Source organism: Crocuta crocuta, unplaced genomic scaffold (assembly GCF_008692635.1).
Source record: "Crocuta crocuta isolate KB4526 unplaced genomic scaffold, BGI_CrCroc_1.0 scaffold186, whole genome shotgun sequence".
In the NCBI taxonomy this organism is placed as follows: domain Eukaryota; kingdom Metazoa; phylum Chordata; class Mammalia; order Carnivora; family Hyaenidae; genus Crocuta; species Crocuta crocuta.
This window is the reverse complement of record NW_027551569.1, coordinates 3,385,220-3,399,323: the sequence shown is the minus strand read 5'-3', so window position 1 is coordinate 3,399,323 and position 14,104 is coordinate 3,385,220. Positions and strand designations below refer to the sequence as shown.

Here is a 14,104-nt window from a genome sequence, read left to right as displayed (position 1 = left end):
AGCAGGGGCAATGCCAAAACGTTATTCTAAAATTATAAGGGAGGGGCGCCTGGGTGACTCAGTCGGTTGAGTATCTGACTCTTGGTTTTGGCTGGGGTCATGATCTCATGGTTTCATGAGTTTGAGCCCCATGTTGACTTCATGCTGACAGGGCAGAGCCTGCTTGTCATTCTCTGTCTCCCTCTCTCTTTGCCCCTCCCCCACTCACACTGTCTGTCCATCTGTCTCAAAATAAATAAATAAACTTAAAAAAATAAAATTATAAGGGAAACACTTCTGTTGGTTTCAGGACCATGTGTTCTGGGTCTCCAGGAGTTCCATTCTGATTGGTGTGTGTCATGATTGGCTAATTTAGACCTGACACAGCTTAAAGTTTACCTGTGTCAAGGGCAGGTGAGAACACAGAAGCTTGCTATATGTTTACTTCTGTTTGTTCCCAGCACTTATTGCTTTTTCAAGTGACATAGTTATTTGGTTAGAACTGTCAGTGGACCTATCCCTGACAAATATATCTGGATTTCAGATGCCTTGAAATTCTTTTCTGGGAGCCATAGAATTGGCCAATACTGACAAATTTGATCAAAGCCTGTAATAGTTTCCTGAGTAAACAAATAATTGTCCCATGAAAGCATCATAACATGAAATTTTAATATGATCTATTAAACTTCATTTCTTCATGAGGCTGTTTTCTGGTATGTTTTTAGTTACGAACCCATTCCAAAATGAGTAGTTATAAAAACATCTGTATTTGTGAGTTGCTGCCTCCTTTGCTGTTCATCCGGAAGAATGACATGGAAGAAGTATCATGATCACTCCCCAGTTAGGAGACTGATTCTTTTTTTTTTTTTTTTTTTTACAAATAATTTATTGTCAAGTTGGTTTCCATACAACACCCAGTGCTCATCCCCACAAGTGCCCTAGGAGACTGATTCTTGAAACAGAATTATGTGCATTCAAAACAGTTGTGGTCACCCACTCAGGATGGATTTTACTCAGGATGTATTTATGGCTCCAGCATTTAAATTGGGTCTGGTGCTGCCCTTATTTGTCAATAGCTGTTCCTCCAGGTTCAGGATCAAGCAGCTCTGTGGGCTTGTGGAGGGTCGAGAAAGCAAGCAGTGCAAGAAAAAAGGAGATGCAAACCTCAACTTCCTCATTTGTGAAAGAGTGTACCTATTAACTCCTACCTTGCCGGATTGTTTTGAGGATCAAGTCCAGAAAAGCACATGCAGTACTTTAGTACTATACATAGGCTTCTAAAAGATTAAAAACAAACAGGGGTGCCTGGGTGGCTCTGTCAGTTAAGCGTCCAACTTCGGCTCAGGTCATGATCTCGCGGTTCATGAGTTTGAGCCCTGCGTTGGGCTCTGTGCTGACAGCTAGCTCAGAGCCTGGAGCCTGCTTCAGATTCTGTGTCTCCTTCTCTTTCTACCCCTTGCCTGCTCACACTCTATCTCTCTCTCTCTCAAAAATAAACATTAAAAAATTAAAAAAAATAAAAATGAAAATAAACAAAAAAATCTCCAAAAACACAAATCCGATTTTTCCAGGACAAAACTTATAGGATGGAGTAGAGGAAGTGGCTGTTGGTGTAACCCACCCAGAGGCCTATTACATTGGCTTTGTAATCTGGAGTGTACTTCACATTCTTGATATTATTTGATCTTTACGGCCCTTCAGGCTCTCCCCTTCATAGCCTAGGGGATTGTGACTCAGATAGAAGTGAAGGCTGGCTGATGGATGGCTGACCCAGTTATCCTGGTACCAAGAAAGCACTTTAAGAATACTAAATAGGTTTTACAGTTTCTGGCATGATATTTAGATATCACCTTGATCTTGTAGTTTAGGAAACTGGACTGTAAAGTGGCTCAAGGACTGGCCTGATATCAGAGGCCACTGAGGACCAGGATGCCAGGCACAAGTTCCCAGTCCAGGCTGTATGCTTATACCTTCTACAGTCACATTGGTGGATCCATAACCCTCCTGCTGCCGTGTTTGGTCTGACTCTCTGATTTCATCTCCTGCTCACCCCTTGTGCTGCTCCACTGTAGCCCTAACTGGCTTACCCCATGGCCTTTGCAGGTGCCATTCCCCCTGCCTGGTATATTCTTCCCCTGGTCTTGGTTTGGTTGGGTCCTTTTCAATATTGTGCTTTCAGTGTATCTGTTACCTGCCGGAGAGGCCTTCGCTGACAATACGTTTTAAAGTAGACCCCACAGGCTGCTACTATAGTACCCATTTTGCTCTCCTAGTACCTACCATTACCTAATTTCTCTTGTTTATTGAGCAATGTATTTACCTTCTGTCCCTCTGCTCTGGAATATATGCACCACAAGAGCAGATAGACCTGTCAAGTTCACCTCTGTGCCTACAGGTATGCCAGAGACACACAGGTGGGCAATATATATTTGAATAAACAAACACATCCCAGTTAAAATTTCTCAAAGGTAATGCTCCAGATATTCACTGGCAGGGCTGGTAGCTAACACTAGTGTGGAGCATATCCGTGCATGGAGGGTTCCATCCTTTGGGGAATGGCAAACGAGTGATAAAGAGTCAAGTAGTTCCAGAGTCCTTACTCTGCCCCAGACACAGAGGGGCACTTTATATATATGTATATATATATATATACATAAACTCATTTAATCATCATGCCAGTCTGTGATGTGGCGACAATTATTTTCCCATTTTACAGATGAGGATGTTAAGGCCTCAGAAGGTGAAATCACTTCTTCAGGATTACACACCAGTACATGGTAGAGCTGGCATTTAAACCCAGGCATGGGCTATGCTACTCTCAACCTGTATGGTATATGACCTTTCAGTCAAGACTGTAGAGAAAAGATATCACATTACGTGTTCATTGACTGAGATGGTCCCGAATCCTCCTGTCAGTGAGAGTGTCTTAGTAGCAAAGACTGGAACCACATGGCCTGTGTTCTCTTTTCTACCGTCTTGAAGCATTTGACTCCCTTGCTTGTATTGTTCCCACCTTACCAGGCAACACTGATCTCTAAACTCACCTACTGGTCTTCTGTCATTGGGCTCACTGACTAGCAGCCTGACCTGAGATGCCAAGAGGGCTGTTAGCTCACTCCGTTTCTGTCCTCCCATCCCAGGTACCATATCAGTGAACAGCAGGCGCACGCCATTCACTGCCAGCGGGGAGAGTGAGATCCTGGACCTGGAGGGGGACATGTACCTGGGCGGGCTGCCGGAGAACCGTGCCGGCCTCATCCTCCCCACTGAGCTCTGGACTGCCATGCTCAACTACGGCTATGTGGGCTGCATCCGTGACCTGTTCATTGACGGGCGCAGCAAGAACATCCGGCAGCTGGCGGAGATGCAGAACGCTGCGGGCGTCAAGTCCTCCTGTTCACGGATGAGTGCTAAGCAGTGCGACAGCTACCCCTGCAAGAACAACGCAGTGTGCAAGGACGGCTGGAACCGCTTCATCTGCGACTGCACGGGCACAGGCTACTGGGGAAGGACCTGTGAAAGGGGTGAGTTGGCCCTCACGGGTGGCCTGCAGGGTCTGAGCGGGGGTGGTGGATGGCAGTTGTGTCCCTAGAAAGAACTACCCATGCTTTCTTTGTTTTAGAGAAGCATTTCATTTTGTTCACTGCTTCCCAGATTATACCCTTTCTGGTTCTGGACGCTTGAACTTGTTTAACTAGGATTGGATCCCAGAAAGGAAACTTTAGAATAAATATTACCAAGATCATGATACTTTCTCAATTAAGTATGAGACATCTTCTGGTTAGAGTGGGCACATATATCTCTCTTGGGTTTCTGGATGGACTAACAAACTAGCTCTTTGGAGCTTTCTGTATGCTAGCTCTTGGACTAGGCTTTAAAAATACACTGGGAGCAAGGTAGATCCAGGCCTGTTCTCACGGAGTTACTGCCTAGTGGAGTATTTAGTCATTAAGTAAATAACTACAAACATGTAAGAGGAAGAATGATGTATTGGTTAAGAGCATGAACTCTGGGGTGCCTGGGTGAGAAATCTGACCCTTATGTGGTGTTGTGAACTTTATCAAGATAATCGATATCTTTGAGACTTGATTTCCTCATCTGTGAAATAGGGATAATCAGAGATAACCAGGGACCTACCTCACAATGTACAGTGATGATTAAGTGAGTGAGTAGTTTCACAGACAATGACTTAGTAAGTAAGTGTTGGTGATTGTAACCACCATTGTTATTCCTATTAACATCATTAAAGGGAAAATAGAGGAGTTTGTAAGGCCTCTGCAGGGGGGTCCAGCATACCAGAGGTTCATAGAAAGCTGCTGCCAGGAAGAAATATGCAATCTGAAACTTGAAATATGAGTAGGAGTTAGCTTGGCAAAGAGATTGGAGGAAGGCATGTGTCTTAGACAAGAGAGAGAATGTGCCAAGGGACAGAGCTAAGAAACCATGGCACAGTTGGGGAACTGAATGAAGTCCAGAAAGGACTAGAGTGTGGCATGAGATGGGGGGAAGGGCAGAAGAGGTAGGTGAAAAGGAGGGAAGCAAGCAGGCCAGGATGCTGGGAGCAATCCCTTTCCAGTCACCACTTCAGCATCTTACATCTGCACTGACTTTGCAATTTGGGTGATGGGTAGAGACAAAGGTAAACAGAAACAGAATCACGACAAGGAAATTCTGGTCTTTGAGCGACTTCCAATTCCAGCTTGGTTTATTCCTTTATATGCCAAGCTTACTGACTCAAGCTGGCTGTCCATAGGTTGTCAGCCTCTATTTATATAAAAGGATAGTTTACATGGTTATCAAGAGTTTGCTGAGGGTGTAGCCCTAGGGCTTTGAAGATACTATATCTGTAACAGACACAGTTCCTGCTCTCAAGAAGCTTATCATTTATTTATCTGAGGAGTTGAGGCATCTATACAAGAAGAGAAATAAAATGATTGAAGTCAGCACCATGGATTCTATTGGTGGACCAGACCGGGAGGATATGGACATTCAGAGAAGAGAAGACTTTCTTGAGAAGGGACGTGCAGGGTCTCATCCCTCAAGACTACCAGTGGCCAGAATTGTCCAATATCAGAAGTCTGGTGATGGGCATGAATCCTGGAACAAGCCAGGAACATGGGCTGGATGACTGGGCAAAGATGTTTCCAAGGAGTGGTTGTGTGAGCTCAGTTATATTATTAGATGAGGGGTTTTTCAGGAGAACTGCAGATCTTTTTTACAGCTGGATCAGAAATAGGACACAGAACATTGGGGTGAAGGAGGAAGAGAGAACTTATTTAGAGCTTTATGGGATGTAAATTCAGTCACTGATTTTCAAAGCTACAACAAGCAGAACATGAGCTAAGATGAGGAAGCAGCCTCTGGGGCCAGTCAGTCTGTCCAGTTCATACACTTTTTTTCCAAATCTGTTTGTAGGCTGGACTACTCTTGTATGGGTTTAGGTTAATAGAAAGGTCATTTGACCTCCAAGATGAGTAAGATAGTTTTGGTGCAGGCCACATTGTTCCAGATCTTCCACCACCTTGGGAAGTAGTATAAGAACCAAAGATCACTTCAGACATCTCACTTCTCCCCTTGGGTCTCTTCCCAACTCAAGGACCTTGTGACTGCTGAAGACAGGCAGGATCGACTATAACCAGCTGTGTAAGGTGTCTCTGAGCTCACCTATTCCAAGGGTAAATCAATGGGACTTGGTCCAAGTTTTGCCAAGTACGGTGAAAGTCACTGCACCTTTTACGTTGTCACTTCTGACTAGTCATTAAGAAGCAGCTGATTGGGGATATATGAGGGACAATTATTCCTGGTACAGTGCAGCCAAGTCATCCATTCTGGCCAGATGAGAAGGAGCATAGCAAACTTAAGACATTTGATCTATATATTGCTCAAATCCCAGACGGTTCAACCGATTGTTTTGTTCCCTTGCTAATTGTTTTTTTTGGTCCTGTATTGTTCCTGACATCATGTTCAGAATGAATCAGTGGAGTGTAAAAATGATAGGACTCTACTTGCTAGCAGAGAAAATAGAGTTTTACAATGACATTGTTTTCTTTATTGAAACTGATTTCTCAGTGGAGCTCCTTTGAGTGTTTTTTATTCCTTTTTGATACATGATGCAGACATTTATTGAAACCCTAGCATATTCCAGGCACTGTACTGGATGATAGAAATGCAAAAACATTGACAAAGTCCCTGTTGTTGATGAACAGGTGTATAGTCCTTCCATGGAAGCAAAGGGTAATGTGGGAAATGTCCTAATGTGTGGTAGATGTTAAGCTGTGTGTCTGTAGGGGAACGGTAGGGCAAACAGATGGGAGAAGCCATGTCTATGTAGGGGAATGATGGTTGGGAAAAGGGGATTTGAGATTTCTTGCATCTTTTTGTCTCCTATTTCTAGCAAGACTGTGGTCTTTTGTTTACCTCTGCCATGTAGGAATTTCTGAAGAGTGATGAAAGAAAAAAAAATATTTGTTAACATTCTTTATGTAAGGAGCATGATCCCCTTCAGATACAGGAACACTGCCCCGCCCACCATGATCCCATCACTCAGCTTACTATTTTCAAATATTTTTCTATGAACAATAACCCTAAGCCTAGAATCGATCATTTGTAGTAAATGTAATAAGGCTAAGACAACTTCTAAAGCAGCGTGTCCCATCCAGCCCAAACTGGAATGTTCTGTACTTGAATTTTGCTGTGGAGTCAGTCCCTTGGTATCAATGTCCCGCAATAGGAATGGTAGGGTTCAAGAGGCATTTGTTAATATAAAATGAAGAAAGCATAGGTGGGATGCTGGAGTTGGTAGAATAAGAACAGAGTTGGGGATGGCCCAGGTCAGACACTAGATCCAAGTAGCCTAAGAACTCAAGCAAAGTAAGCAAACAGATCAGTCTGTAGGGCAACTCCCAGATCAAAGCTGTCCACCAAAGACAAAGGAATAAGGCAAGGGACTTAGGAAATAAAAATATATATATATATATGAGATTAAGGTTAATTTTCAGGAGTATCTTTCTCTTATAGTAAAAATCGATGACTGTTGCTTGTACCCTCAGAAGAATGCTTCCTGCCTGTGAAGATAGCAACTCTAAATCTTGACTTTTAACAACTGGCTTGATGTCGTATTAAGATTTTGTCAGGATGATCTGATACTATTCTAAGATGTAGATCTGTCTTCCCATCCCAGTTGTTGGGCTGCATCTATTTGGGTTTATTATTCATAGCGATGTGGGAGATGCCTGTCTTCCTGACCTAAAAAGCAAAGCCCTGTTTTAGTTGTTCATGCCAGTCAGTCTAGTTGAAATGCTCCTACTGTAAGACCACCTGCCCTCTTGTGAAGACCTATTGTACAGAGGAAGCATTCCAGCTTGTCTGTCTTAGGAAGATAGAATCAGTTGACATGGGAACAAGCAAGGCATCTTCTCCTTGTCAGTGAGGCCAGACTGTTTAGTTCAGTTGGTGGGAGCCAAGTGTACATAGCCGAGACTATGGATTTGATTTTTTTTTGTGGACTATCAAGTTTCGATTTATGAGGCCACTGCAGATTCCATCTTCTTCCCTGAATGACTTTTTCTGAAAGTATGCCGTTATTTATTTAGCAAACAAGAAAGTAGGATTCAGCACAAGTCCATTCCTCTGACAAGAAAAGTAACCTATAGTATAGCACTTGGAGTCAGGGTGGCCTAGTGGTTAATGGCATGAATTTTAGAGTCACATAGACCTGGTTTCTGTGCTCATTCTGTCATTTACTAGGTAGGTGGTGTACAACAAATTTCTCTCTTAATTCTTCTAAGTCTCAGTTTCCTTATCTGTAAAGTGGGGACACAAATACTTTCTAGGTAAGGTTCTTTTGGTTGCAAGCTACAGAATCGATTATGGCTAATAGGGAAGAGGATTTAGTGTATAATTACCTAGAGAGGTATTGGTCAAATGAAGATCTTACTAACTACATTTTTAAAAGGGAAGCAGAGCAGTTCTAGGGACCCTAAGGCACTGTGATTGAAGTGACTCATCTCTCCTAACCTCTAGGTACTGGATTTTTCTATCCAGCATTTACATTTTCCAAAATGGGAAACTGGCCCAGTTTGGTTTGTCTGTCTTTCCTTACGTCATTCAGATCTGTTTAGGTGGGTGGTCACCTAGAACAGATATGAAGGATCGTGTTTGTGTGTGTGTGTGTGTGTGTGTGTGTATAAATAAGATATTACTGAATCGTTTTGTTAGTGCTCTTTCATGGCTAAGCTCAGCATATTCTGACCCATAAGTCCATATCCTGTTACAGATATCCAGCCATGTGGAGCTGCTTCTGTTTGATAAAAGAAAATATCCGGGATCATGGAAATCGGATGCCTTTGATAATATTAATTTGCAGAGCCAAGAGAATGTGATGAGAGGGTAGATCTGCTCTTCTCACTGGTTCCCAGGATTCCATTCATCTGATATAAATACCAGCTGAAAACCAAGAATGCAGATATTTTGAGTTTTTTTTAAGTGACTCTTGTTCCACAGGAAAAGAGTACAGACCACAGCTGCTTCCCATACAGCCTAGGGACTTCCCTTTCAGCCATCCCTCTGAATGCTGCTGTGTGCCTCAGGAGGAGTAAGTGGTGCGTTCTGCCTGGGAAGGGTGAGTTCCCATCATTAGATGAGACTGGAATGTGTCATTTGGATGCCATGTGGAAATTTTGACATCAGAAATAGAGTTGGCAGGTGCTGTTGATGTTTCTGTTCCTAATCCTTACTTCAGCAGGTGAGGAATTGGAAACTTTGAGAGGTTAACATCACTTTAAGTTGGAGTAGCTCTAGAATGGTTGGGATTCATGATTCCTGACTCTTAATCTCCTGTACTTTCCATTACATCGAGCGGCCTTCCTTTCCTATGTATTTGAAAGAGGTCAGATTGTAAGGTCACTGAGGGAGGGAAAATGATGCATTAAATACTTTTGTTGCCCACCTCCTCCAGTCTCTAGCACCGTGCTGTACACATACTGTTGTGGTTAGGAAATGTTGGAAGACCCCAGTCCTCATTCCTGGGCCTCTCCTGTTAGTCTGCACACTCCCTTTGGTGTCCCCACCCATTGCCATGGTGTCAGAGATCATCTACACCGTGATGAGCCACCGTGTCCGTGGCTCCCAAGTCAGGATCTCTAGCTTGGCGGTCTCTGGAATCCCAGATTTCTGAATCCAGCTGCTTGCCTGAGATCTCCATTTAGATTTCTGATAGGCTTCTTAATCATAACATTGAAAAATGAAATTTGAGTCCATCCTCCCAGTGTTAGACATTTTCCCCCCAGTCTTAGTAAATGGCGTCACCATTGTCCTTGGCATTTTCCTTGATTTTTCTCCCACTTCCTTAAATCTGTCACAGCATTTTCTGGTGGACTTCTTATTTAAACCCATTCTCATCTATTCACCTCTCTCCCTCTCCACCACCATCATATTAGGTCAGTCTACGCTCATCTCTTTTTTGTACAACTAGATGGCGTGTCACATGGTTATGAAAAGCTCAAAATCATTTTATGTCTATTTTTGAGTATTAGATTATTTAAATATACACAATAATTTCCCATCTTAGGTAGCTTTAGTTTCAGTGGCTCTTGGTTCCCCCAAGTTGTAGGAAATTAAGCTATGATATTTCTTTGGAAAGAGCTTCAACATTAACGTAATGGCTCCACAAGTAGGCATCTGTCTCTTCTCTGTACCAGGCTTGGTGAGCTAAGTGTTGAGGATGCAGTTTTGTAGGAGATGTGGTTTCTGTTCTTCATGAACTCATAGTCTAGTGGAGGGGCTAGAGAAGGAGTCTGCAAATTGTAATGCAGTCTACCAAGGGCAATAATTAAGAGAATAATCATAGGGAAGAAAAGATAGCAATTAGAAATCAAAATATGTTTAGCACTTTATATGACTTTATAACTGGTTCTGGATCCACTGCTGGGGTCTACTCAGACTAACTCACTGGTGTAGGAATAACAGAAACCATGACTTCCAAGGTCAAATATAATAATGTTGGTTGCTTTTACAGTTTCCAGTGCCATTGAGGATCTGCTCCCATTCCCCAGGGATACCCAGGCCCTTTATTTAGATGTGTGACCTTGAGGTTCTTGCTTGGATATTCTGGCCTCTATGGTCTGCGAAAATAAAATGAGACAGTTGAGTTTCGTGTTCTCTCAGGGCCCTTCCAATTCTAAAACTCTGTGATTCTCAAATGTCATCGGCTTGGCAGTGTCTTTCCTTATCCTGAGTAGAGGGGTAAAGGTGAGTGAAGGGCAGGATAGGAATGCAAGTCCTTGTTTTTTACAGGCTGCAGAACTGTCTGAGTTCTGAGGCTGGGTTTAGTTATATCAGCACTGCAGTGAAGTTCTCTGATTCTTTAATTTGTGAAAATTAACACCTTGGTGTACTGGGAATACTTTAGGCCCATGATACATAAGTTTTAATTGATGGATTTATGAATAGAACCTTGGATTTCTTAAGAGCATTTAAAGGCTGTCACCTTTTTTTGGTCGAGGTTTTGCCCCTTTTGATGGGTAATGATATTTATCAGAGAAAGTGGCTTCTCAGGAAAACAATTCATGGGTGCCTAGTGGCTCAGTCAGTTAAGTGTCTGACGTTTGATTTCAGCTCAGGTCAGGATCTTGTGGTTCATGAGTTCAAGCTCCACGTTGGGCTCTGCACTGACAGCACAGAGCCTACTTGGGGTTTGTTCTCTCTCTCTCTCTCTCTCTCTCTCTGCCCCTCATCCTCTGTGTACACGTGTGGACACACTTTCTTTCTCAAAATAAATATATAAACTTAAAAAAATATACAGTTCATCAATATCGACTGATATGTCCTCACTTTTTCTTATCTGTTGGTGCTTAGGTTTTACAGTTATATCTTGGTGACCACCATAGCAGTGCGCAGACTTAGCCTTTTCTTTTTCCTCTTCCTGTTTTCTAAGTTTTCCTTTCCACCAGCTCAAGATTGTATGATCCCAGGAAATTGTACTATAGTCCACGAACCCTTCCTAAGTGTTATTCTCCCAGGTTAGGATCTGAGATACTTCTGATCACAGCTGCCCCTGCAACTTGAAAGAGAGTAAGGGAAGGGAATTCTAGCTGTTCTGGAGTCTTGAAGCTCAAAGGTCTCAGAATGAAAGGTTAGGGATTTTTTACATCTGTGAAAAATTTATAGCTAAGTCTGTGTTCAGCTTGAGAATATAAGGGTCAGAACTTTGGGGTAGCATGTGACAGCTGCTTAGAACCATTTCATACCTGCTGTGAGCTGTGGTTCTGTTCAATAGAGGGACATGGTGGCCGTTTATATTGCTGCTCTATACCTTTATTACTGCCTTTGCTAAAAGCTTCTTAACTGCTAGCAGACATCTGCCTGTTATGGATGCAGTAAATTGAGATGCTGCTGAATTAGGAGAAACAAGTGCTTTAAAACACACACAGAGGGATTCTCATAGCCTTTTCCAACATCTCTGGCTTTGTGTGTGTTTTCATAGATAGATGAATCCTTCCTTGCTCCAGTCAGGTTAAGAGGAAAGCAAAGTTAAGAGATCTGCTGTTTATTGAGAGAAATTATGTGCCTGCTCCATGTTAAGTTCTTAATATACATTGGGCCATTTAACCCTCACATCCACTCTGCAGGCTGCATATTATTATCCTCATTTTCTGGCTGAAGAAATTAAGGGCTTGATTCATTCCTTCCAAAGCACCTATTGAGCACCATGTGCCAGAGGCTGCGTTGAGCCCTCAGGGTATAAAAGCATTGATCTTATCACTCTTCATAAATATTCTAATAAATTCTGATATCTGAGGAATGTGGGACATAAATGCAGGAAGAAATATCATGGACAGCATCACAAATTAGGTGGCACTAGAGCTGAGGCTTGGTAAAGTAGTAAGATTTGCCCAGTTAGAACAGACAGGTGGAAGTATTCCAGGCAGAGACAATAGATACGCGAAGGTGACTTTGGCAAATAGGAAGTTTTCCTTGTGGACAGAATCTAAAGCTTGGGAAGTAGGAGAGGAATTTGAGGGGAATATTTTACAAGGTGTGGCTGGAGGAGTGGCAGGGCCAGTTGTGAAGCACTGTGTTCACGAACAAGTTTGGACCTTATCTCAGAGGAGGTATGCTATTTTTAGCAATGTGAGTACAGGATGAGATACGGGAGACAAGAGCCAACAGACCAGTGTGCATTAGTTCTGTTTGGATTTGCATTAATTCAGCTCTTAGAAATAAGAGCCATGAGTGAGGTAGAGGGAGTGGAAGTTGAGTTTGGGGGGCACATCCAATAGATATTTAAGGGGCAGCATCAGTAGGACTTAATTGTACAATAGCTAAAGAGTGACCAAGACTGGATTAGAGCAAGAGTTTGGCCACAGAAGTTATTGTTTCTTTCCTGTTCTACTCAGCCATCTCAGACCAGCTGGAGATGCTTGGGAGGAATGGGGAGGATGCAGCCAGTACTCACCTACATGTGCTGGTCCCACTCTGAATATATGTGACTAACTCTCTGTGCTTCAGTTTCCATATTTACCACTGAGAATATCTACACTGGTTGCTTAATTGGCTTGTTGGGAACCTCTGTTATAGAGCCAAAGTATATGATGTGCTTACATAGATAAACCAATATGCCCCTTTCTGAATTTGGAGTTCAGCAATTCAAGAATGAAACAAATTCTATGGCTGGTGCTTTTATCCCATTTTTCTCTTATGTCCTAGAAATAATCTAGATGAGATTTTTGTGCTTAAGCATAAAGATAAAGGCTAGAACTTAGAAGTGGGAGGCAGGAATTTGCCACAAGGAAACATACCAAAGCATGTTCTTCTCCATTCTTTAAATGGTTTGTACTTGGAATCAAGACCGGACTTCAGTATAATCCTAGATTTTGAAGAATTGCGTTAAAATGATCTGTTGTTGATACCTGTGATTATCTCAAACTCTGGAGTAGATTTGCTGGCAAAACAAATTGTAGTTACTATTTCTCTTATAAAAGTGACCGTATTTTATATTAAACTAAAGGATTCTTTCCTTAGAGATAGGAAAATGAGATTTTTAATTTTTCTGTATTCTGGTTTCTCATTAGGACTTTACAGCAATGACACATAATAGCAAGGATTGTGCATGTGACTGAGCACAGGGCATATCCCTCCAATTTCCTTGATGTTTCTCTATATTATTGTGGGTTCTGTTTTAACCCATTTGGGGTTAATAAGGGGAAGAGACAGCAGACATGTAGCAATCATGACTAGAAATCACAAACTCAAAACCTGAAACTGGATCGACCCAAAGAAAACCAGAGAGAGTATTAGAATCATAGATCTGTTTATCTTGACAGAGGCTCAGATGTTATCTGGCATAGCCACCTACATCCCCAGTTTTAGGTGAGGAAGCTGAGGCCTCCAGGAAGGAAATGGATTGCCCAAAGGATAGAAAGTAATGTTCTTAACCCCTCATTTCAGTTCCCTTTGGTTGAGTTTTTTTTTAAAGAAATATGCACCGACCGTATCTGTGCATCTTTCGTGAAGATATATGTTTATGTCCCTGTGGCCTACTAAGCAGTAGAATTATGGCATTATAGGAAAAACATTTAGTCCATTTCCAGTAATTTAGTTTTATTGGTAAATTTTATTTGAAATGTTGCCAATTGATTTAGAGAGAAGAAATATGAGGAGAAAGACATGTATACATTTCTCCTCCCTCCTTCTCTCTCTCTCTCTAAATATTTTATTTATTTATTTTGAGAAAGAGAGAGAGCAAGGGAGAAAGCAGGGGAGGGGCAGAGAGAGAGAGAGCAAATCCCAAGCAGACTTTGCACTGTTAATGTGGCAGGCTTCATCCCATGACCACAAGATCACGACCTGAGCCAAAGTCGAGAGTCAGATGCTTAACCAGCTGAAGCACCCAGGCACCCCTATTCCTTTCTTTCTTTCAACACCTGTCTCCTCTTGCCCCATGAACAACTAATAAACCCAGCCCAAGAGAGATGTTGTAGTGACAAGTGTATCTGGGACTTCGGGCTGGAAAACCTGGGTATAAACAGCTCTTGGAAGGCCCCCTTCTGTGGACTGTCAGACTGCCATTTCCCTGGCAAAGAGATGCAGTCTTTCTTGGAGAAGATCATTTCATGCTTCTTAGCAT

The 14,104-nt window shown here is 42.4% G+C and overlaps 1 protein-coding gene across 5 annotated transcripts in view; it reads left to right on the top strand.

Moving 5' to 3' along the window:
• NRXN3 (neurexin 3) overlaps positions 1–14,104 on the top strand; it is a 1,503,781-nt gene that overhangs the window by 449,142 nt on the left and 1,040,535 nt on the right. For all 5 annotated transcript variants that reach the window (XM_077750623.1, XM_077750621.1, XM_077750622.1 and 2 more), the window contains one exon: positions 3,120–3,503. In XM_077750623.1, the coding sequence (XP_077606749.1) occupies positions 3,120–3,503 (384 nt within the window). The remainder of the gene's footprint in view (positions 1–3,119; positions 3,504–14,104) is intronic.